The 24,730-nt window shown below is 42.1% G+C and overlaps 1 protein-coding gene across 3 annotated transcripts in view; it reads left to right on the top strand.

The window, feature by feature from the left end:
- The window catches only part of myo1b (myosin IB), a 48,273-nt gene extending 28,537 nt beyond the window's left edge, over window positions 1-19,736 (top strand). Inside the window, exons 9-30 of one of the 3 annotated variants that reach the window (XM_076109596.1) lie at window positions 915-1,062; window positions 1,798-1,916; window positions 2,428-2,514; window positions 2,674-2,739; window positions 5,955-6,059; window positions 8,176-8,238; window positions 8,396-8,596; window positions 8,855-9,081; window positions 9,285-9,485; window positions 10,591-10,684; window positions 11,828-11,977; window positions 12,077-12,145; window positions 12,252-12,338; window positions 12,749-12,835; window positions 14,698-14,784; window positions 16,117-16,191; window positions 16,333-16,467; window positions 16,739-16,845; window positions 17,012-17,144; window positions 17,510-17,662; window positions 17,901-18,031; window positions 18,132-19,736. In XM_076109596.1, coding sequence (XP_075965711.1) covers window positions 915-1,062; window positions 1,798-1,916; window positions 2,428-2,514; window positions 2,674-2,739; window positions 5,955-6,059; window positions 8,176-8,238; window positions 8,396-8,596; window positions 8,855-9,081; window positions 9,285-9,485; window positions 10,591-10,684; window positions 11,828-11,977; window positions 12,077-12,145; window positions 12,252-12,338; window positions 12,749-12,835; window positions 14,698-14,784; window positions 16,117-16,191; window positions 16,333-16,467; window positions 16,739-16,845; window positions 17,012-17,144; window positions 17,510-17,662; window positions 17,901-18,031; window positions 18,132-18,264 — 2,658 coding nt within the window. In that variant the 3' untranslated portion in view covers window positions 18,265-19,736. The remainder of the gene's footprint in view (window positions 1-914; window positions 1,063-1,797; window positions 1,917-2,427; window positions 2,515-2,673; window positions 2,740-5,954; window positions 6,060-8,175; window positions 8,239-8,395; window positions 8,597-8,854; window positions 9,082-9,284; window positions 9,486-10,590; window positions 10,685-11,827; window positions 11,978-12,076; window positions 12,146-12,251; window positions 12,339-12,748; window positions 12,836-14,697; window positions 14,785-16,116; window positions 16,192-16,332; window positions 16,468-16,738; window positions 16,846-17,011; window positions 17,145-17,509; window positions 17,663-17,900; window positions 18,032-18,131) is intronic. The other 2 variants (XM_076109588.1, XM_076109604.1) reach the window with 2 other exon arrangements.
- The last annotated feature ends 4,994 nt before the right edge of the window (window positions 19,737-24,730 follow it).

Here is a 24,730-nt window from a genome sequence, read left to right on the forward strand (position 1 = left end):
CCCTCTCGCATGGAGTTTTCTCAGTATTCCCCATACAGCTGTGTTTCACCACCGGAAACACAAGGGGACATTCCCACTAAACAATGGGTTCTTGTCGGTTATATAGCCAACGGTGGCCACACTTTCTTCCCATAAACATTTAGTTAAATGTTTGGTCTGCCATTAACTACGGTACTGAGTTTAATTCCAACACGTATGAAAAGACTCAAGTACCACAGCCAGTGGTGGAACGTAACAAAGTAAATTTATTCAAGTGCTGTACTTGTGTACAATTATGAGGGACTTGTACTTTTACTTGAATATTTCCATTTTCTGCTACTTTTTTTTTACTTCAACTGAAATACATCTCAGAGGGAAATATGGTACTTTCCACTTCGCTACATTTATCGGCAGTGAAGGAAGTTGTATTATATTTGGCACTGGGATTCACTTTAAGACATTTAAATATTGAATTGGGTAATTTGCAGTTTTTAATGAGAAGATAAGTTTAATGTTTTTTTTTTTTTGCTTGTCTCCTCTTTTCTTGCCACCCATGAATTATGTAAATCTAATGGACTCTTAGTTTAGCCTAGAGTCTCTCAAAATAGAGACCTCAGTCTCTTCTCTTGAATTAGAGATTGAAAAAAACATGGTGATCTGGTTGACACAGCTTATTGGCGAGTGCAGCTCTGCCGTGTTCAATCTTTTTTTTTCTTATTTGACTATTCCAATTCATCAAATGACAATTCTGTCTGCAGGCTGCAATAATAATGTGTCAGCCTTCCAGAACTGGTGTGTTTGCACAGTCACACACACACCGTCATTACAATGCATTTATAGCTTAGTTCCCCTTTGCAACCCTGTGCCCATGTTTCTTAATAAGGTTCAACAACAGCCGATTTGTGACTGGTTCTTCTTTTTTTGACCCCCTCCAGAATGCCATGCAGATTGTGGGCTTCATGGAGCACGAGGTGCAGTCGGTGCTGGAGCTGGTGGCCGCCGTGCTGAAGCTCGGCAACATTGAGTTCAAGCCAGAGTCGCGCTGTAACGGCTCCGATGAGAGTCGCATTAAAGACAAAAATGGTGAGTTTGACAGACGACAAAGGGGAAGCAAAGAGTCTCTCTTACTTCAAAATATCTCTGATACTATTATAACTCATTTCCAACTTAATTTGAATGATTTGGCATCATGATGTAGTGATGAACAACTAAGCTGTCTGGGTGTTTATTTATGTTCAGATACATGTCAGACAAGTTGAATAATTGGATTAATTTGACCATTTTATTTTGATTCTGATGATTTATTGTGAATATTTTTTACATTTAAACCTTTTGACCATCATGACATACTGGCCTGATGTCGAGCCACTGCCCCCTATTGGCTGCTCTGATCTCTTCCTCAGTCCTCCCTCACCTATTGTGTATTTGTGTTTTATGATTTGCATGACACAAGCTGTTTGTGTCATCATTTCCACAGCTGTTCTCTTTAGGCAAATAACACATTTGCATATTTCCCTCCATGACACTGGCATGATTCATCTTAGGGCCACTTTTGTCTTTTTTTTTCATATGAATCACTGGCTTGTTGCACTCACATTGCATGCATCCGTATGCTCCCATTTAAAAGATACTTTTTACTAGTCTTCCATCTCCACCAGCGTGATTATTGTGTCATCAGAGCCATAATCATTTAGTCTAAGTATTAACGGATAAGGTTAATGTTTGGCTTTAACGTTCCTTAATTATAATGCTTTTGTAGCTGTGACATAAAATAAAGTGTCACAATTATCTTGACTCTTATTTTTATCCCTTTTAAAGATTTGAAGGAGATGTGTGAGCTACTGGGAATCGAACAGTCGGTGCTGGAAAGAGCGTTCAGCTACCGCACAGTGGAGGCGAAGCTGGAGAAAGTGTCCACTACCCTGAATGTGTCCCAGGTCAGCGGGAGAGTTACAAATCTGTATTGCACCAGTTGTGCCAATGTGTATCTGCCCTCCTTGAATTGACACGCACACACACACACACACAGGGCATGAAATGACAAAGGGACATTTCTTCCCCCTGACTTGCTCCTATGGCTGCCGACTCTCATCCGTGTCAATGCAACATGAAAACCTCTCCATTATAGATGAGCCTTAGTCCTCCTGGAAATTCTAATGTAGGTCACATTTAAGAGGTTGGTGAGTTCACTCAGACTGTTCATATGGCGAGGATGCTTCAAGCGTGGTCCTCTGTGTCCAAAAGCAGAATAGGAAACAGTTGACCTGACCTCAGAATAATGTTGCCACTCATGTTTTACTCTTAATGACTTAGTGCCTTTTTGAATTCTACATTTTTGACCTGTTGGACACTCAAGTAATAGCCTTTGTGAATGTGTAGTGGTATACAACGATGTAGTGAAAATAAATTCATGCATTTTCATCCCCAGTAACGTGTGTCTATTTACAGGCCTACTATGCCCGAGACGCCCTTGCCAAAAATCTCTACAGTCGTCTGTTTAGCTGGCTAGTTACCAGGATCAACGAAAGCATTAAAGTAAGTAAAAAAGAAAAAAAAACAGATTTTCTTTTACTTTATGTCAGTTGATTTTATCATTTCAGTTTGTGTTCTTTACTACTTTTCATGCCACGTTAAACTGGCAGTACACCCTTTCATAGTGTGTTTTTTAATATTGACAATATTGTCTCCCTGCAGGCACAAACGAAAGCTCGCCACAAGGTCATGGGTGTGCTTGACATCTATGGCTTTGAGATTTTTGAGGTAAGACAAAAGGCAGATCAAACTCACACTCCGTGTTCTAAGCCACCCACACATTTTTATTACATTTAAAAGGATTTAGCCCCGGGCTGTTTACGTGCGTGTTATGGTACCTGTGAGGAGCTTATCAATAAGAACTGAGGGCTGCTAAAACCGCACTCGCATCAGATTAGTTCAGCTTTATTGCTCCCAGGGGTTACATTATTTATTGTGGCAAGGTGATTTCAACACTCGAATCAGCATTTCACAGGAGAAAAATGGCAACATTAAGGAACTGGTAAAAGAAACCCACAGGAACCGCACAACAAATCGTGTGTATATATATATATATATATATATATATATATATATATATATATATATATATATATATACTGTCAACGACATGACACAGTAAACGGTATGTATTTGATAGTTCAGCCACATTGCGTAGTACAGCAATGGGTATGGATTATATGGTTCTATTATATTATTTACATAGGGGTGCATGTGCATGCAAAGACGAGGCAGAGTGCACAGTATAGAATGGTATAAATGTTAATGCCCATTTGCTTGATGCCTTCAGTCCCCCCACCCCCATATGTTCATCTCTCTTTCATATCCCTGCCTGTTCACCCCACTCGCTCTCAAGTCATCCCTCTGCTCTCATTCTTGTGTTGTGTCTGGGTCACCAGGATGGCGTAAGTAACACCTGCACCGGCCGGTTTGCTGTGCCACTGTGCTTGCTGTGATTCTAAACGACTTAATTCAGCTCCTCGTTAAAGACGATTCAGGGCTCCCGGTGTGCAGCATAGCCACATGACCGAAACGATACGAAAGAAGCCTTGGCCTCGTTTGAATCCTGACTCGACACTCGGTCGCCAGTCTATTAGCTACACCCAGCTGAAACTAATGCAGTGTGATACAGCAGCCCTGCAATAAACGCTGCATTCATAAACGTTGCTGTAAAATGTGGAGCTTTTAGAGAGGTGCTAATGCAAGTTTATAGTCATTTTGGAAGCTGTAGTCTGTGCTGCTGTTGCTTTGCATTAAACTGAGAAGGGTTTGTAATATTTAATTCGATTTTATATCACTGATGGTTGACTAAATACTGTTTTGGAAGGATTTATTCTTGCAGGGCTGTTGTATTAGACTGCATTAGTTTTAGCTAGGTGCACCTAATAAACTGACTACTAAATGTGTTGCTGCTGTATTGAATGTCTCTGTATAGAAATAGTTGATTATTTTGGAACTTATTCTTTCTTTTCAAGAGTTAAATGAAAAGATTGCTACCAGTGTCATGTTTGTACGGTAACTATGAAGCTACAGTCCGTTAGCTTAGCTTAGCATAAAGACTGGCAACAGGGGCCATGGCTCTGTCTGAAGGTAATAATATCCATCTACAACACCTCTGAAGCTCACTTAATATGTCCCAAAGTAACAAAATGGACTATTTCTTGGCTGGGAGCAGTAACTTTCTGAAGTCCTGTCTTGACCGTGAGGTTTTCTGGCAACGTGGCCTGCTATAGTAGAGTTACTGTACCCAGATACAAAATTTAAAATAACGTTTGGGCAAATCCAGGCTAGCTATTTCTACTTGCATCCTGATTTTATGCTATGTTAAGATAAGTCGCATAACTGTAGCTTCATATTTACTGTACAGACATCTACAATGATCTAACTCTGTGAAGCAAATAAGCCTATTACCCAAAATGTCGAACAATTCCTTTAACAGATACAGATTAGACTGAAGTGTTGATTTAGAAACAAATTATTTTGAGAACACTAAAGGCGTCAATTCATTATACCAAGGTGAGTGTATGGACAACGACTGCCATAAAATAAAGGAAAGAGAAGAAGAGAGTAGAACTGCCATTTTGGACCAGTCCTCTGGTATGGCCTCTTTTTCCCTCCTGGAAATGTTATTGATTTTAACTTGTTACACTTAATATGAAATACAAGGAAGTTCCCCTACTTTGGGGCAAGTGAATCAACACCTCTTGAGAAATGTGACCATTAACTTTAGGCATAGTTTTAAGATGGTGGCTTCCTCAAGCTGCTTTAAACCGGTCGTCAAAGAACAGCTCAGTTTCAGCTGAAATATTTGTCAAATTTCCGTCTGGTGTCTGCTGCCACTTGGGTATAGACATGCTATTGAGTGTGTGTGTGTGCCTGCGTGTGTGTGTTTATTAAGGGTGAAGATGACCTTTAGGTTTCTCAGCAAAAGGAAATGAAGTCTTAACATCCTTAACTGATCTCCTTGAGGCTATGTGTTCCGTTTCCTGGTCGCTGAGAAACCTTGCTGCGTCTTTCACCCCGAGCTCGTAGATTGAACATGCTGCTCTAACCACTGCTGTGTCCTTAGCAAATGAATGTTAACCTAACCCAGCACGTAATAGGGCTGTCTGCCAAGAAGCATGACTTACCACTTACCGGTCATAATTGACATCAATAATAATTGAGAAAGACTCCGTCAATGTTTAATGAAGTCCGTGACAATTTACATGGACTTGTTCTGAAAGGGCTTATCGTCAAAAGGTGCACCAGCCAGATTGGCTGCTATCAGTTGTTCACTGTCCAGATTGATTACAAGTTTGTTAAGTGATGGTTGTTAAAGTGGCGAGGTAAAAGTTATAGTTTGTCCAAGCTGATTATTGCCGGTATAATCGGATGTACTGCTTTTTAAGATTTAGAGTCTGTCTCCACAGCTCAAAAAAGGACGTCTTAGTCAGAAGTGAGTTTGCAGGTTCTGAAAATGTGATTGCATCATTTTGGATGTAATTTAAAATTTTTATTTTTATACTAAAGCTATGATTCCAGGAACTCAAGTCATGCAAAATATGCCTAAAACATCCTATAAGCTCTCCTTATCAGTATGCGTTGGTAGAACCATCCCCTTCAATAAAACACTGCAGGAAATTGATGGCAACAGCAAAAGTTGGCAGAGATGTGACCATGCTTCTGAATGTTTGCAGAGAGGAAAGAATGCAGTCAGAGCTTTGAGAAATAAGAAAACGAAGCCGTAGTGGTTTGTGCAGCAGAAACAACAAGAAGCAAGCGCCCAATTTAATAGCTTCTGGAATTTAACAGATATGGAAAAGTTCCACTTTCCCCTTTTGCAGTTAAAAAAAACAAGAAGCTATTTCACTGACAACATTGAACAACGAGTGAACAAGCACCGCTGTCGACAAAGGCTAGAACTGATTGTTTTATTTTTTCTCCCGCTGCTGCTCCCACAGGAGAACAGCTTTGAGCAGTTCATCATCAACTACTGCAACGAGAAGCTGCAGCAGATCTTCATCGAGCTGACGCTGCGTGAGGAGCAGGAGGAGTACATCAGAGAAGTACGTTTTGTGTTCTCACGTTTACTCATACAGCAACACATATAATCCACAGTGGACACTTGGATAAATTACCCATCAAGCCCAGCCCGTAGGCCTAGAAACACTCACTCACCTGCAACTGCACATCTATATCATTCAACATGTCGGCACTCAATTTGCTGTGTTGACGGTTCATCATCGCAGGCCCCTGCAGCATGATCCCAACCTGGTTGCTTCACTCATCTGTGTAACCTCTTGTGCCGTTTCGGCTAAATCTGTATTCTTGCCGTCGACCTAAAGACATTTCTACATCATTAATGTCCTTTGCCCCGTCTCTGTCGTCCATCACACTCCTGATCTTATTCTCTCCCCGTCTCCCCTCTGTGGAGTTGCGAGGACGGAAGTGATCCCTCACTCCAGCAAGAGTAAACACTCCCCGTTGTGGGCCCTTTAAGCTCTGTTTGTTTTCAGAGCTCTTTCTATGCGAGTGCTGCAGTGGTGACCCCCACACCCCTTCCCCACTAACACCACCACCAATGATATTCCACTCCTGGCCTCTATCCAGCGTACTGCATGGGAAAATACCACAGGGCTGCAGAAAGGAAGGAGGGCCACCAATCGGGAATTTTAAGTCGGTTTAAGCCACACCTTATTTGCGCTCCCTCCCCCCCCACCCCCCAAATATCTGTCACATTGCTTACATCAACCGATGCTACGTTCCCAACCCATTAGCGGCTGTGAATGAGATACCGGCGGTGTGTTTTTTTTTTTTGAAGGACAGTGGCATTTTTTTTTAGAGGCTAAGATGGAAAATGTTTTCCCTTTCCTCTCCAGAAAGGCTTTGTGCTCTGTCCTTGCTCAGATGATGGGAAGAGACAGAACAGGGGAGACTGCCTGGTGAACATAATAAAAATCCAGCAAGGACAAATATGGCTGAGGATGGATGTACCAACACTTACACTAATTTAATGATTTTTAAAAACTGCACTAAAGTTAATGATCAAGAATGCTTAAATGAGGAATGATAAATGTAACTTTGAAGGGGGCTAGTCCATTTAGAGTTTCCGGGACATTTGTTCTCATTAGTCCCAAATGCCCAGTGTAAATGTTAAGTGCTAGAGATATTAATGTGTCTAGACTGAGTATCATCTCAGTTAATAACAATTTAAAACGTATGGTTTTAGAGACTATTTCGAGATTCACACATTGCCAGGTTCTGCAGGTCATCCAGCCCAAAATTAACAGAATTTGGACAAAACATTATTTTTTTCCTTCTCATACCCATCACCAGCGGAATACCTGTCCAGCACTGATTCTTCATCATTGTTACGCAAAGTCTGGCTTGTTAGTGCAATGTGAAGATCTTTGTTTATATGTCGAGCATCATTGAGTTTAAATGGCACAGAAACACGATATCCTCCAACATCCATCTTTTTAAAATATGTTCCTATTATATGTATAATTTCTGTCATATGGATTGTCTATGTTGTACATTTTATGACGTTGTTTATTCTGTACACACATCTGTTGCATGTCTGTCTGTCCTGGAAGAAGGATCTCTCCTCTTTTACTGAGGTGTCTTCCATTTTTCCCCATTAAAGGTTTTTCCTTATCCTCTGCGAGGGTCCAAGGACAAGGGATGTCGTATGCTGTACAGATTGTAAAGCCCGCTGGGCCAAATTTGTGATTTGTGATATATATATATATATATATATAAATACAATTGACTTGACGTGACTTTTAAAGCTTGAGGAAGATAGACCATATTCCCGGGAGGAAATCATGTCTATGTACAAGAAGAGAGGATATCCCAAACTGAGGGTAACCAGAGTATACGCATAAGAATGAGCTGCACTGAACAACTCTGGTTGTGACTGCCATCAATTGGGGCTACTTCGCATCAGCTATGTTAGCATCACACTTTTACAAATGTTGCACTTGTATTTGTTGAGGGCCGCTGTGAGAGCAGTGTTGATGAGGTGACTGTCCTTCAGGTACTTGACCAGGTGCGTCGGGTTGCGTTGAAATACCACTCCATTCTCTGAGAGTCTATCTGATGGGGGAAATCAGTCTAACGTCTTGTTAGCTCAAGATAGAAAAGCCATTGTCCCTTTTGACCTTTTATTTCTTTTCACAGGGCATCGAGTGGACCAACATTGAATATTTCAACAACGCTGTTATCTGTGACCTCATTGAGAATGTAAGTCACTCTTCCAGTTATCAGAGAACCAGTTCAGTTCTTCAAGTGTTTTGCAGACAGACCACAAAACAACAGCTAGAGACCAGTGGCAAAGAATAATAGGACTCTTCAGGATTGAACACAAGCTTTTAATGCCTGCCTACCTTGCTGTGTCCAGCACCAAAATGGCATCTTGGCCATGTTGGACGAGGAGTGCCTGAGGCCGGGGACGGTCACCGACGAGACTTTCCTGGACAAGCTGAACACCATCTGCGCTGAACACCAGCACTTTGAGAGTCGCCTCAGCAAGAATTCAAAGTTCATCACAGACCACAGCCTGCCACACAACTGCTTCCGCATTCTGCACTACGCTGGCAAGGTACTGGAACGTTAGTCTGTGTACAGAACAAAAAGGAATTACAAGATAACTTTTGTTGAGCGATTCAGTGTAATAAAGGAGGTATAGATAGTAATATGATCAATTTCTGCATCTCATCAGACAATGAAATTATTGACATGCACTCGGTAGTATTACAAACTGTAGTAGATGACAAAGAAAATAGTTTTTGTTCAGTTGTGCTTCCACGATGAGAAGAAAACATTTTTAGTCATGTCTGTTCTCGCTGCTCATATCAAGGTGCTGTACCGTGCCGAGGGTTTTGTAGACAAGAACAACGACCTGTTGTACAGGGACCTGTCGCAGGCCATGTACAAGGCCAACCACAGCCTCATCAAACAGCTGTTCCCTGAAGGCAACCCAGCCAAAGTCAACCTGAAGAGACCACCGACTGCTGGGTTCCAGTTCAAAGCATCAGTGGGGACGCTGATGAGGAACCTGCAGACCAAGAACCCAAACTACATCCGGTAAAGTCCTACAGAGTCTTTCCTACAGAGGGTTATTAACCTGCCAGTAACGGATATTGTGAGATTCTCAGTTTTGAAACTGCTGTTTCTAATAACAAGAATACATTAAAGAATACTCTGCCAATACATTAAAGAATGCACTGTATCTTCAGGTAAATCGTCTTCCGTAGACGTTGTGAACAACCGCTCTCTTTGCTTCCCAGGTGCATCAAGCCCAATGACAAGAAGGCCTCCCACATCTTCACCGACTCTCTGGTCTGCCATCAGGTGCGCTACCTGGGCCTGATGGAGAACGTTCGCGTGAGGAGAGCGGGCTACGCTTTCCGCCAGGCCTACGAGCCGTGCCTGGAGCGCTACAAAATGCTCTGCAAACAGACCTGGCCCCATTGGAGTGGGCCTGCCAGGTAACGGCTGTGTTTATTCTGAAGCAGCGAGTCAATTGCCAGGCAGCTGAGGGGAGTAGAGAGAAAGGGGTCTTGTCACTGGAAGGTCGCCAAAACAAATCCCTCCTGTGGGTCTTTTGTGAGAAAATGCGAGTGTGGAAACTGAGCAACGCTCATAGGTATCTTTAACTAAGGCACTGAGGCCTCGGACTACTCCCAGTGGAGTGACTGTGACCAGCACTAATAGACTGCAGTTTGAGTGGTCAGCTCCCAGGTGTGATTGTGTGGAGCTGTGTGAATGTGAAACAGGTTATTGCTGGAAAAGGACTCTGATCCTTTCCTGGGTAAATAAAGGTGCAAAGGTGGGAAATAAATCAGCTGAACTTGACAACGGTTTACTCAACACAATGACGCACATTATCTCTTAAACAATATAAAGCGAAGTAGTAGTAGTAGATTACGCTGTTCTTTTTATGGAACGGTCATTTTGTTACTCTTCTTCTTTATCTTTGCTTTTCTTGTTACTGAACATATTTATTACATACAGTTCTCACATACACAGTTTCAGGTATTTGCATGCACCACATGAAACTCTGCCTGATGGCTTCTCAGGAACTAGCAACAGTCCTGCCACATACTGCACCAGTTGTTCAGCAGAAATGAACCATTCCCTCTCTGAACCACAACATGTTGAGACATTGCATCCTTTATCTGTCTCCTCTGTTCCAAATCAGCCAGACTTGCTTGTTCCATCCTCTGTGCGGGTAGAAGCACTGATTCCTATCTGCTGTACCACACATTGGTATCTTGTTGTTCAGCCATCCCTCAGTGCTTCGTGCGGTTTCCTTATTTCCCCCCTCCACATGTTTTTCTGGATTTGTTTTTTTCTCCTTTAATCATTCTCTCTCTCTCTCTGTCTCTGTCTCTGTCTCTCTCTCTCTCTCTCTCTCTCTGTCTCTCTGTCTCTCTGTGTGTGTGTTTCCCAAACCCTACATCCTCAGTGCTGTTTTCTCTTGTGTAAAAAAACAACTACTACTTCTACACAGTTGCTCTTATGTTGTTCATGGTCCCTTGAAGTGTAAAGTATGCTTTGGATGACTCATCTGACCCTTCTGGCTCTCCATAGGAAAGGAGTAGAGGTGCTGATGGCCGACCTCCAGGTCCCAACTGAAGAGTTCTCCTACGGCCGCTCCAAGATCTTCATCAGGAACCCAAGAACGGTAGAAAACAGAAAAAAACAACCCTGCATCCCTTAAATATGTTTTGAAGCCAGTTTTGACCTCTGCTGTGTACTCCGGTGGATCAGGCTGTAAATGTCTAAGGTTGAATATAGCATGCTCAGCTGCCCTGCTTTCTCACAGTACGATGTTTGTAAAGCAGGGTGAGCTGCACTCGGAGCCCCCACTTCAGCAATTAGCATGTAACCACCAGAAAAAAACAAACACATGGTTTCACTTAGCCCTCCCCATCTAACATGGGAAATTAGCTTCTTCACTCAGCGCTTGTAGGCTCTTCAACAGCTCAAGCCTGCAGCGTCTTAATGGACTTTCTCTCCACTCAGTGAAAAGACCAACAAAGCTTGGAATAACATGATCTCATTGGGGGAGAATTTTCTTTCTTTTACAAATTGACTTTTCTATCTGATCAACTTATCTGCCTCATATATCTGCAGCTGTGAAATCACTTCATGGAGTCTAGTTTAGTGGATTTGAATCCATGTCTCCAGACAAAATTTTATTTTGGCTGTTAATCCAGTAGCCACGCCTCTTTTTTTTAAATTATCATCAAAGTATGGAGAAATTTTAAAACATGGAACAAGATTTGGCATTAATAGTGAAGCTCTCGGGCTACATTTTTGATTCTACGAATAAGTTATGTGCTGTAAATAAGTTACCTTATCTAACATTAACAACCAGATAAAGTTAGGCAATGAGAAATTCTGTTTTCCAACGTGTATGCAAAGCAGTGATGTGAAAAAAAGACCAAGGTATTCTGCCTGCAGATGAACAAGTTGCATTGGTTTACAGCAGGACAGTAAAATGTTGTAATTTTTTTTGTTCCGCCATGAGCCCAAGCAGGAAAGGGTTATCACCCTCAACCTCGCCTTTCCCGGCATGTAGTTTGGACTTTGTACTTGATATCACCGAATCAGTATTTGCGCAGATAAAAAAAAAGCATTTCTATTGATCTCACAGAGGGAGAAGTTTTTTTTCATTTTATAACTATGACCTTATTGCAGAGGTTACAAAGACACTTTTAAAAATTTGATATTGATACCTGCCAATTTCACAACGGACTTCACACTGTATAGACAAGTGTTTTCTTCTCGCCTCATGCATGTAATTCGCACCTCTTCCCCACAGCTCTTCTCCTTGGAGGAGAGGAGGAGGCAATGCCTACAAGACCTGGCCACGCTCATTCAGAAGATCTACCGTGGCTGGAAGTGCCGCTGCCACTTCCTGCTGCTGAAGAAGAGTCAGATAGTGGTGTCTGCCTGGTACCGCCGATATGCGGTGAGGCTCTCTTGGGGGAAATGGAATGCTCAAAATCCTGCACGAAGCAAAATGTCCTCCAATATTTAATTTCCTATCTTTTCCTTTTCCATCTCACAGCAACAAAAGAAATACCAGAAGATCAAGAGTGCCACCACTGTGGTGCAGTCCTACACCAGAGGATGGCAGGTGTGCACCTTCTTGTGAATTCACTCTGTTTAAAATAAATTGTAGCCGGAAGCTAAGCAAAAAGCATGACGAGAAAAAAAAATGTTTGCTTGTTATATTTCCCCAGGCCCGCAAACTCCTGAGGGAGCTGAAATATCAGAAGAGATGTAAAGAGGCAGTGACCACCATCGCAGCCTTCTGGCACGGCACCCAGGTACTGCCGCATTAAAGTGCAGAAGTATATTAAGAGAGTCAAGTTATTACCTCAACGCAGCACCAGCCTGGGTTTGAAACGGCTTTTTTTTTTGTCTATGTAGGAAAAAAGCTGCTCTTGAAGTCTTAACAGTATTGCCTTAAACACTTGATTTTTCATCTTATGCAGCGTTCCTGCCTAATTGCCCAACAGTATTACAGGAAAAAAAACCTGTTCCTTAACAAAGCTATCCTTGATGTTATTGCTGCTGTTTCCCTTTTGGCCCTGCTTCGTTTGCTGATCACACAACTGCCACTTCTCTTTTTCTTCCCCCTCCCCCTCCCCCCACTCCTCTTACACTTTCTTTTCTTGATTCTTTTTCTTCTCGCATCCTCAACCTGTCTTACCTAACGCCCACCACGTCCCACCAGGCTCGGATGGAGCTGAGGCGTCTAAAACAAGAAGCGCGGAATAAACACGCTGTGACAGTAATTTGGGCATACTGGCAGGGAACCAAGGTATTTCCACCCAGCCGTAGTGTGTCTCTGTCCCAGCTGTCTTGTCCTCCCTGTTCACCGTGTCCCATCCCATTCCCACTCTGAAAACAACCTAATAGAGCAGCAGCTCCCCTGAATGAGCCTCGATTCCGGTCCCTCCGTTACCCACTGGCCTGATTAATGTGCCTTATTGTTGTTCGCACCGTTTTCTGTTTTGTAGCAATCACAAGTAGAATTGTCTCGACATGTTTGGTTGTTGTTGATGATTTATTTCCGTCATGGCGATGCAAACCAAAGCTAGATTTCTACACATATGGAACTCGACTCTCTTATCTCGTTAAACCATGCAGTCACCACCGCACGGATGATTTTCATTGTTATTTACTCGTGCTCCTGCTGAGTCGTCTCTTCTTAATATAGCGATTTGCTGACAGCAAAATACATATGCGTGGAATTTAGTCAATATGATGGCACATATGTTGCTACTTTTATGAAACCTCAGTGGATGTGTATGATGAAAGCCACTGTGCAGACTTTGTAGTCTGCATGTATAACATCTTATCAGACTTTACGTCACAGTGTTATCGCTTGACATATCCTTGGTGGTTAATAATCAATGTTTTATTTCTCTCATCCTGCTGAAGACTATAAATTCAGATTAATTATAAATACTGTTAAATATTATTCTGTGTCTTATGTGAACTTTGTTCTTAGCGAACAGAAAGGCATCGTATTGGTCAGCAGCATGTTTTATGAAGCTCTAGATAAAGAAACGATAGTCCAGACTCTCTCACTGATGTCATATTGCATTTCTTTGCACTAAAGCATAAACCTTTTCAGAGTCACAAAACGCGAGCGCCACTGAAAATTGCTCCCATGTTGACGTTAACCACCCCGTTGTGTCCCATCCTTTGTTGTCTTTCGTCAATGTCTCCTCTTAATGCTTTTTTCACACCTACTCGGTACCTCCCCCTGGGAGGAGTACGTTTTGATTGTCACTAAAATTAACCTCCCCCCCGCAACTGCCACCGCTTTTCATCAGGCCCGGAGAGAGCTGCGTCAGCTGAAGGAGGAGGCGAGGAATAAACATGCCGTATCGGTCATTTGGGCCGGCTGGCAGGGCACCAAGGTATTTGGGAAGCCTGTTGACTTGTCTTGCCGTGACTTGCCGCCTCCATCGACCCCGCCTCCACCAACCCCCCCTCCCACCCCCAGAAAGAACTTCAACATGCCCATCATTCTCATATTCATCATGCTTAACCCATTCTAAACATTTAATGTACGATGTAAGTTAGTTTACCTTACGCCCTCTCACATATCCCCTCGTCCACCGGACTCTGAAGCGTCTTACTAATGACAGTCAAACACACACGTGCACACACTTCAGGGACAGACATGTCATGTTTTGCGTGTGTTTTCAGCTTCTTCCTCCAAGGTCCATGCCCCACCAGTGCACGCTGCCTGCCCTGTGCATGACTTCTTTCCTCGTTGTGTAGTCAATGCATGTTTACTCTTTGCATCACAGTGCTGTTTGTCTTTTTTAGAGGGAGCTGTTTTGATCCTTTGAGATGACCTTTGTTGCCCGAGTTGTGACTTTTGCTTTCCTCCTGTTGCTCTCAAAGTTCCACTAAATAGCACAAAGTCTGTTTCTGTTACAGAAGTTCCCCCGATAAAAGTGTGTCATATTTGTTTCTGGAGTCTGGAGCAGTAGATCTGTACTTTTGCAGACTCCCCATGGTCACACAGGGCTGGTGTGCAGTGTGTGTGTGTGTGTGTGTATTTGATGTTTGCTGACCTCAGGCAAAACCGTGTCTCCCTCTTCTTTCTCTCATTTTCTCTTGCTTCATTTGTTCCCGTTCTCTTCCCGCCCACCCACTGAACAGGCTCGCAGGGAGCTGAGGAGACTGAAGGAAGAGGCCAGGCGTAAGCATGCGGTCGCTGTGATTTGGGCCTACTGGCAGGGACTCAAGGTACCTGCCAAGTCTGCCATCTACTCATCACCCTTGACCCTCTTCATCCTCCTCAACCATCTGCTATATGCACACTTCTACAGGAAGCCAATCTAGTGCTGTGTTTACATGTTATCCGTGATGACATTGTGTCAAGACTCTGCAGCTTTCGATGCAAAGACCCCAGAGGTTAAGCACATTGGAACATGAGTAGTTACACATGGTTATTGGCGGATATATTGTATCAACTTTTGTTGCAAATCCCACCATCGAAACAGTAAAACATTTGGTTTAATGCATATTCAACAGAGAATTATGCTACACCACTGCAACATATAGTAGTTCCACAAAGATTACAAGAGCACAGATTTTTTTTTTTTCTACTGTGATCTCATCTTAAAGGGGTAGTCCACCTAATTCAAAAGACGAAATATATCCAGTTTACCCCGTAAATATATTTCCAGTTTATTTGAGGCGCCCAAAGCATTGAAAAGTTGCATTTGAAACAATGAAACCAGGACGTGGTACTCAAAACAATCCACAGCCCAACAATTTTCATCAGAACAATTTCTTTGGTTGGAAATAGAAAAAAGATGTGACAAGCTACTTTAAGGATAACTTCCTCCATTATTCCATAGTTTTAGATACATTTGAGATAATTATTTAGGGACAGCTGCTATTTTCCTCTTTTTTGTTTTTTCTAATGCTAAAGATTTAAACCAACAGAGCCTGACTGACATGGCAGAGGCTGCCTGTCTCTCTCTCTCTCTCTCTCTCTCTCTGATCTGTTCTTTTCTAAATGTCTCCCGCTGTTTGCTTCCTCTGCTTCTGTGCAGCTAACCTGATACAAAACAGCATCGCTTTGTGTACCCAACAGTATTTGTTTCACTTGTTTCTTTGTCTTTAGGTGTGTAAAGTGTGCATTTGTTCTAGTTCGTGGTGCTTATCTGTTTTGTGCCCCTCTGGGTTTTTTACCAGAATAACTGTCGTCACACTGGTCATTTGTTTCCGTGTTAGTCTTTTCATTGTGTTGATTGACCACAATGCACCTGTTCACAACTCAATTTGTGCAATTAAGGTCCGCATGAAGGTCATCTGTCACAACCATCATTGACTTTTCAGGAATTAAAAATTCCGTAATCATTTTAATTAATTCCAGCAGCTTGGAGTTGACATTGTCTGTTCCAGGTGTTCATTGTTTGTGACTAACCAAACGTCTGTTCTAGTGGGCTATTTGTGTATACTGTCATCGTCCTATCGGTGTATTCCTTTTCTGTCCTGCTTCACATCAAACTAATGGGTGACGGGAGCTGATTGACAGTTTATTTACTCTTTCCTTCATTGCTGTAAAAGGTCCGCAGAGAGTACAGAAAATTCTTCAGGGCAAATGCAGGCAAGAAGATCTATGACTTCACCATCCAGAGAATTGTAAGTGGGACTTGAATATTTGCTTGCTGGAGTAAATGCGTAGAGAATTGTGTTCCTTGTGTATGAGCAAAACGGTATTTTCTTTTGTTTGTTAATATTTGCTAGGATGTTGTAAACCTGCATTTGTGTCCATTTGTACAGATTCAAAAATACTTGCTGGGCATGAAGAGCACCATACCCTCCATGTCACCCATAAACAAGAGCTGGCCTGCCAGGCCTTACCGCTTTCTGGATGGAGTCCACACAGAGCTGCGGAGAATCTTCCATCACTGGAGGGTCAGTCAGCTCTGTTTGTCCCCTTCACCCATATTTAATTCTTCTTCTGTCAAATATTATCTAATGCACACCTGGTAGACGGGAGAGTAGGTGAATGAAGTACCTGAAGTACCATCAACCCTATTCAAGCGTTCAACAAAATGCGAGCCACGACCAATCTACAGAACAAACTAGAAACTTCAAAATAGAAACCACTGGATAGGCAATACAGAATATTTAAAATGTAATGCAGAAAAACCCTCATTTGAACTGCTGTTGTTTGTGTGTTCAGTGCAAGAAGTACAGGAGCCAATTCACAGAGGAGACGAAGGCTGTTTATGAGGAGAAGCTGGAGGCCAGTGAGATCTTCAAAGATAAAAAGGCTCTCTACCCGAGCAGGTACCTGAAATTCACTGGGGCAGAGTGCTCTTTGTTTCATGATGTACAGTAGGTATATAGAGTAATATCTAGATGAATGAGTAGATTTGTGAATCTCTTCATTTCAAGGTAAACACAAAGCGTCCGACCTCTCATGCTGCATGTAATAGGAATGTCTTTGTTTCAGCGTGAGCCAGCCCTTCAAAGGAGACTACTTGGAGATCAGCAAGAACCCCAAATATCAGAAACTCAACAGCGCTGTGGATGAGAAGGTTCTGCTGGCTGACGTGGTCAACAAGATTAACAGGGCCAATGGCAAGGTAAGAAAGATCCCTCTGGCTACAATATGTTCAGCTCCTATACAAGCTAAATGGATTGTGAAAGCCAAAATATAAGCTGCGATTACATCGTGACACTGCTGTTTAGAGTTTAGCTCCACTTTTCCACACAGGCCGTGTGGAGCACAAAACTATTAAGTTGTTTTGATGGGTGTTTCACCCCGCTGTGCAGCAATCTCATATGTTTTGACATCATAACAGCGATCATCATTTTTGCTCCAGCAGATAGCAGACATGTCGGGACACGTGTATTATGTTTTACGCTTAACCCTGTCCCAGTTTCAGAACAATTTTGTTCTGTGCAATTTGCTGTAAGAATGACGGACGGTTTCTGCTCTTGTTTGCAGGGCACGGCTCGAATCTTCCTGCTGACTAAAAACAGCGTCGTCCTGGCTGACCAGAAGACCGGCCAGGTGAAGGCCAGCGTTCCCCTGCCGGACCTCACCAGTGTTTCTGTCAGCACGCAGAGTGACGGCTTCTTTGCTCTCAAACTCAAAGAGGTGAGGCAGATCTGTTTTTGATGTGTAGATTTAGGGCAGATAGGATTCAGGATCGATCTTCTCATCATCATCCAGTGTCCAACTATCCCCGTAAGGCCTGCCGAGACACAAAAGTTGTTACACGGCAGTCAACAATGAGCGCTAGTATTGAGATATTTATAGAAACTACACTTAAAAGTTACACTAGACAGCACTTTTGTACACAGTGGGTTTTTTTCATGCTGCCATTTTGCTTCAGGGGTCGGCCTCAGCAATCAAAGGAGACTTCTTACTCAGCAGTGAACATCTGATCGAGATCATCACCAAACTCCACCGCACGGGGGCCACGGCTGCAGACAGCGAGCAGCTCAACATTGACATCTCAGACGAGTAAGATAGCCGAGTTGAATCTGGTTATTCTGGTTCGAAGGACGCGAGTCGCCCTCCACCTGGATGATGTTTAATGACGTGCTAATGTTTTCTGTGGCAGGTTTCTGGTGCAGTTCAAGCAAGACAAAGTGTGCGTGAAATTCATCCAGGGAGCCCCCAAGAACGGCAACAGTGTGTCCTGCAAGCGCAAGAACAACCGTCTGCTGGAGGTGTCGGTGCCCACATCCACATAGCGCAGCTCCCTCGCCAGGTTTAGAGACGACTGAACAACGAAAACCACCACCCACTCCCGAACCTCTGGTCAGAAGAACCATCACCCCAGTGCCCACACTGAGCCTCCGAATGAGTGCAGTTATTTTGCTTGTTGTGGTGTTGTTTCTTCCTTCAGTCTCTTCTTATCAGATTTACTCTAGCACCACTGTAGATGTAACCATGTGCCACTTTTCTGGCAAAGAAAACCCTTCTCTGGGGATGCATGCCACAGAAGTTTGGTAAATGATTTCACTGGTGTTTTGTAAAACTGGGGTAAAGAGTTGAAAATGGATGAAAAAAAATATCACAAGAAACTTCTGTATACCAGTGGCAATGTTGATAAAGATTGTTCTGCCTGTATGTTGAATTATTCTTCAGAGAAAATGTCATTATAAGAACTTTGTGACAAGCTCCAGCCTCAACTGGCCCTGACTCATCCATTTTTTTAAGCGTCTCTGGCTTTAAGCAGATGGCTTAGAATTTTTAGATGAACTGGGAACTTTTGGGCTCGGCCTGTCTGATTTAGATTCTCTGAAGAACTTAAATACTGCACTTGTTTTCACCTCTGTGTAACCAAAAGAGGATGAGCCGAGAAAGAATTTGATTGTATGTTTTATTTTCTATATATATATTTTCTCTGGAACAGTGGGCAGTTGAGAAGTAAAAAGTGATTTGCTAGATAATTGTAAAACCACTTTTGTATGTGCCATTGAACAGGTCCCACGACTTGTCACGTACTGGTGTACAAATACAAACGTAGAAAACCACGCAGCTGATGTACCTTCTTCTTCACAGCATGCTTGCCAAAAATGTTTGAATAGGGGGATCTTATCGACCTGTGGTGGCAATTTCTTGTACGTTTTGACAGCACTACACATGTGATCATCTTAAATTCCTCCACAAGCAAAGTACAATTCATAATCATTTTCAAGCTTTATTTCCTTTTCATTGTAAACTGAATTCATATCCTTGACTCATAGGTTGTCATGTATGAGTCGAAGGACACTCTCGCTTTTTGAGGGACACGATTTAAAGATATTGACAAATGCAATACAGACATTCTCGTGGAAGGAAAAGTACTCAACCACGAGAAGGGGAGGTATCTACCCATCATAATGTCTTCACCAGATCCAAAGCGTTCTCTGGTGCAAAGCAAATCCCTTGCTATTGATCTTTTCTGTTGTGTGCAATAAAATAAATGCTTTTGTCTCGCTAACCCTGAGCAGTCGCCCTTTAGCTGTACATAGGCTCTGTAGGCTGTAGCCCCGGCATGGACAACGGGTTTCTGTAGTATCCCAATTTGAATTGCTGTGTTTGTGAAATGGCTGTTCTTGCCACTGCAGCTTGAACTTATTGTAGTGCTTGACCCGCTCTGACCTAATGTTTATTTTTCAAGGGTAAAGACCAAATATTAAGCGCACATGTCCATAGATTCTTGATGTTTCTGGAGAAACTGACCAGTTACACCTTCTCGTACACATATTTACACGCAAGCCAAAATCGGTTGTCAAAGAAGCAATTAGAGTGCTATGTTTTCAGGTATGTTGACTATAATCTTTATTTGGATGTACTGGTAGTGGGTTATGTGACGTTGATTGTCAACCAGATGTTTCTCTGGTGACTGTGAGGGATTAACTCAGCCAAACTTGGTCTCGTCACGATTTGCAATCCAGGATGTCTGGGTTTGTACGCTTTTTTTAATTGTATTTTTTAACGTCACACACGACACAGAGACTTGAGAAATCAGTTATCGTCGTCCCTCACATAGGAACGATCAAGCTGAATGCCAGTTTTGATGTATTCTCTTCGTTGGCACTGCACAGTTTGAATGTTCCGCTAAGGTGACATCTTCCTCTTCTCTGTTTTGTATTTGAACAATGGCTAGCGCTGCGAAATGATGTCTGCATTCTTGTGTGCCTCATGTTAACCTGTGCCGATAGACACAACATGGAAATGTTTCAGTAGAACTCAGTGTAACATTTACAAGTAATCTGTTTTTTAAATTAAATAAAAATCTGTAATAAATGTCATTCTGGGATTCTGTGACACGTTTTGTTATTTTGTTGGTATCCATTTATACCCGCAATGCTACCTTGTTTCCACAGCGACCCTTGAATGACACCCCTGACCTTAAAGAGTACTGCATGAAGGATGCGCGATGTTTCGGAGGCTTTTGAACAGTCTTGTCATGAAACCCTCGGTGTGCAGGCAGAAATCAGCCTTCGGTTCATCAGATTATTGAATTTCACATTCCTGTGAGGCTATTTATCAGCCGTATCAACAGGGGGTTTGCTGGGACTGAAACGTTTTGTGGGGGTTACTAGCATTGAAGCTGGGCGGCCAGGCCTTGTAGTCAAGCAGCTGGCCAGATGTTTTCCATCACATCTGGAGAGAGCTGTCTTGGGGTTAAATTCCGCAGCTTGGGGAGAGCTGCCGGCAACAGGTCTCCAGGGAGCAGCCCTCAGATTGAGCACAGAGTGGTAAAAATAGCATACCATTTTGGGCTGCCCGGTACCCGGTTCCCACCACTCTGCATGCTGGGAAAGGAAGGAGGAGTCCCGGCCTCCCAGTGGATACTCAACCCTCAGTGGGAGTTGGAATTGTACAGAGCACAATTCCATATCCTGCAAAACCTGTAGCGTTCAAAGAGGGATGCAGATCTGCGTCAAATCAGCACAACAGAGCAGGAGGTGCTTGTTGTTGCACCAGACGAATCACAGAAAAATAAGGAGTTGTCATCTAGTATCGTTTTTAATATCCTGTACTAATTCAGAACAAATATTTATCAAATTTGCTCTATCCATCTTAGGTTTGATGGATACTGATTCTGCCACTTCGATCATACAATTGAGTTTTATTTGTGACTCATCATAATGATGTACATATTCTACTGAATGGTGAACGTGTTACACCAGCTCACAGAGTGATGGAAGGCAGACCTACACTGCTTTTGAGATAGGGTAGTCTTTGGTGACATCCCATGGATTCTAAGTGGCATTACAATAATAAAGACGGAGGGCGCTGGAGTAGGATATACAACAGAGAACTTGTCCTAAGTGAAGCCTATTTGCTGATATGTGAAACTTTAAGAAATTAAAGATCACACAAACATTTTTTCTGCTTATAAATTAGTTTACATACGTATGACTTTATACTAGGGTCATTTATAAACCACAGAGTTGTTGTAAGCTCTTCCTGTTTGCAATTCACTGACTCAATTCACTCTGGAAAATAAATATATATATTTTCTCTAAATGATGTATACAAAGAATACTGATGATAGTTGACCTGCAGAAAGAGCAAGTTCGGCAGATTAAGTCAATCTCCGATGCTTATTCTAAGTGAATGTGTTCTAAAGCAAATGGGACATACTCTTCTCTTTAGCATGGTTTACTGGATTTAAGCAACATTAGGACTATGAATTTAAGCATGTCTGTGTTGGTATACTCTATCGTTTTGAAATGATAGCTTATCATTTTTCTATTATAATACCAAAACATTGTACAAATGTTTTCCTGAATAAAGCAACATTGTTTCAACTCCAAAACGATTTTCAAAATAAATGCCTCATGTTTCATAGAGCTCATGAGCTGCAATGGACTGTAGTGCTGCTGGAAATAGAGGCAAGAAAAACATGTAAGTGTACTTCAGTTATGGACTCCACTTTACCAAAAAAAAGCTGTTTCCTGATCAGGTTACTATACCGTCTACAGCCCTGCATAACAGTATGGACTAAAGAGAGTGGACATTTATATCCACAACCGAGGTCTCTCTCTCTCTCGTAAAATAAATGAAAGCAGTCATGATAATAATACACTGTGACTACTCCTAATCGTCCCTGAAGTAATTGCCTGAGGATAAAAGCTGCTGTTGTGGGGATAGTGCTTACCTGGCGGTAGCAGTAAGCAGTGGCCTGAAAGACTGTTGTCTCTGATAAACTGCTGTTTTCCTGCAACTGTAGCATACAGCAGGTCTCTTTGAAGATATGTCTGAATAGGCTGAATGCTATTTGATATTTTGGATGCCAGCTTGACAATTTTGTAAAGTCGACTCAGTTTCAGCACAGGCAAGTTAGCAAACCTCCAACAGGAACACTGTAAACAGTGCACCCATAAATGGTCACCATAAGGTGACTGGAGTGAAGCTGGTCCTATTCTTGCTAAAATAAATAATCATCTTTTTGGTTTTGCAAACAGCTTGTTCTCTTAATTATGTATCAAAAATAATATTTTTTGACTGAAACTTTCAGTGTGTAGTTACAGCACAGACACTATAGGGGCCAGTCAAATTCAGTGTGTGGGGCCACTCACTGACTTTCAGACTGAACGGAGGACATTTCAGGCTCCTTTGACAGTTGGTCAAGGAGCTAATAAAACTGTTAAGATCTTGCTTTTGTCAATTTCATTTAGAAGTATTTGATGGATTAACATTATCTCATTGATTAGTTTCTCATCAGGCTTACCAGAGGAGGCTCTTAAGTTTGCATGTTTGACTCGCTTTTCTTCTAGAGGCAACGGACCCAAAATACAACAGTGAAAATGCACAACTAGAACTATGTTAATTGTGACCGCAGTTTGAACTGTAGGGTCACCAAGGAGACCCAAATAAACCAAATACCATTAAACCAAGGAAGCTGCCTGCCCCTGGTTGATTACCATGGGTTTTTCCAAGTCCTGAATTTACTGCTGTCAAGAGTCAATACGATCAAAGTTCAGTGTGAACTAATGAATCTCTAAATTCAACATCCAGCCCTCTCTTCCTCCCATCTTTCTCCTTCACCCAACCTTTCTTTCTTTCTGCCATAAATTTAATGTTGCATATTATTAGAGATGAAGTCTTGAGTAACCTCCTTTCTACATAAAATATAGGACCATGAGATATTGCCATAATGTGATTTAACTGTTGCAATTCAATAAGCATATTTTGTGCCTCGTAGCGATACTTCTCCGGGGACATCAGAAGCATTTCTCCGGCTGCTCTCAAACGATCTGATGCCGTTTGTAGTTAGTGCACTGCTCAATTTGATTTTTTAGCACAAACATCAGCACCACAATAGCAAGAATGTCATTCATTTTCACGAAAGATCAATAGACTTTCACACTGACTCACACTGTGAAAATTGGGGTTTTTGCAAGGCAGATAGCACATCCCTTGTGTGCTGGAGGTTAGTTAACCGTATTGACTGTATTGAGCTGTCACAGCGCCAAGGCTGATTTAATTATTGAGTGAGGGAGTTTAGGATGTAGAGATCAACACATTGGCCACCAGGCTGCTGATTTACTTTGACATAAATCTATGCTGAGATTTAAATGAAACCACCCATCAAAACCAGAAACAGACTGTCTGTCGTTTGGTGAAAATTCATTTTGTGTACCTTCCATGTGGGATAATAAGGTGAACAAGGTCATTTTTTGTGTTCTTCTCACCTTCTTCTTTTTTGCCTTGAACTATGACTTTTTTAAACACTGAAACAGTCGGTGAACATAACATCTCGGTCATTTATTTAAAGGGCTGAATAGCATATCATTTTAGTCTTCATGTCTCTCATTTCTTACAACAACAATGGAGTTTTATCTTATCAGAGTTTCCCGGATTTTTATGAATCTGCACTGTGGTGACGGATGTGGACACATCGACAGACCCAGAGAAGAATAATACAGAAATGAGGTAGAAATAAAGGCAGACGGGGAGGGACACCCAGAGGTGGGGACAGACACACATAGTATTACATTACTGCCCCTGGCAGTGTGTCAGGCAGTCTGGAGGGAGGGACGGGGGCTGGAAAAGGTCTGATTAATGAGTGTTACTGGGTGGTGGAGAGTTTGTGTCCCCACTCACCCTCATGTCACCAGCACACTCAATGGCTTCATCAATTTGTAGCCATTATCACGTCAATAGGCAAGAATGGAGGGAGGAGAGTTAAGAATGGAGAGGAAAAAAGGGGCTTCTGCTGCACCATCTGGGGATAGGTGAACATGGGTGAAGCAAGAAGTGATCCCTTTAGCAATCTGATATTATATATATATATATATTTATATATATATATATATATACGAAATGTGAAAATATAGCTGTGAGTTGAACACAACCAATTGTTGATTCTTTTCTAGTCGATTCTATTATTTAACAACAAACAAATATGTTACAGTGCTGATTGTTCTACATGGCAACTTAAATTATGTGACACACATTTGACATTGTTGCTTGCCAAAAGAAAACAAAGGTTGGTAACACTTTCTATGACACCCATGTCCACAATGCATCATAAACATACTTATAATCTGCTTATAACAGTATAATTAAAGTTATAACCACTCATAGTCATAATGCTTTCTAACAACAGTCATAACACATTCTAAAGCATTTTATAATGACTTATAACGTCAAGTATAATAATACTTCAGAGTTGCTGGTCACTTAGACATTTTTTTGTGCAAGGATCATGTA

This window comes from Anarhichas minor, unplaced genomic scaffold (genome assembly GCF_050575085.1).
Source record: "Anarhichas minor isolate MPS153535 unplaced genomic scaffold, ASM5057508v1 ptg000004l, whole genome shotgun sequence".
In the NCBI taxonomy this organism is placed as follows: Eukaryota; Metazoa; Chordata; class Actinopteri; order Perciformes; family Anarhichadidae; genus Anarhichas; species Anarhichas minor.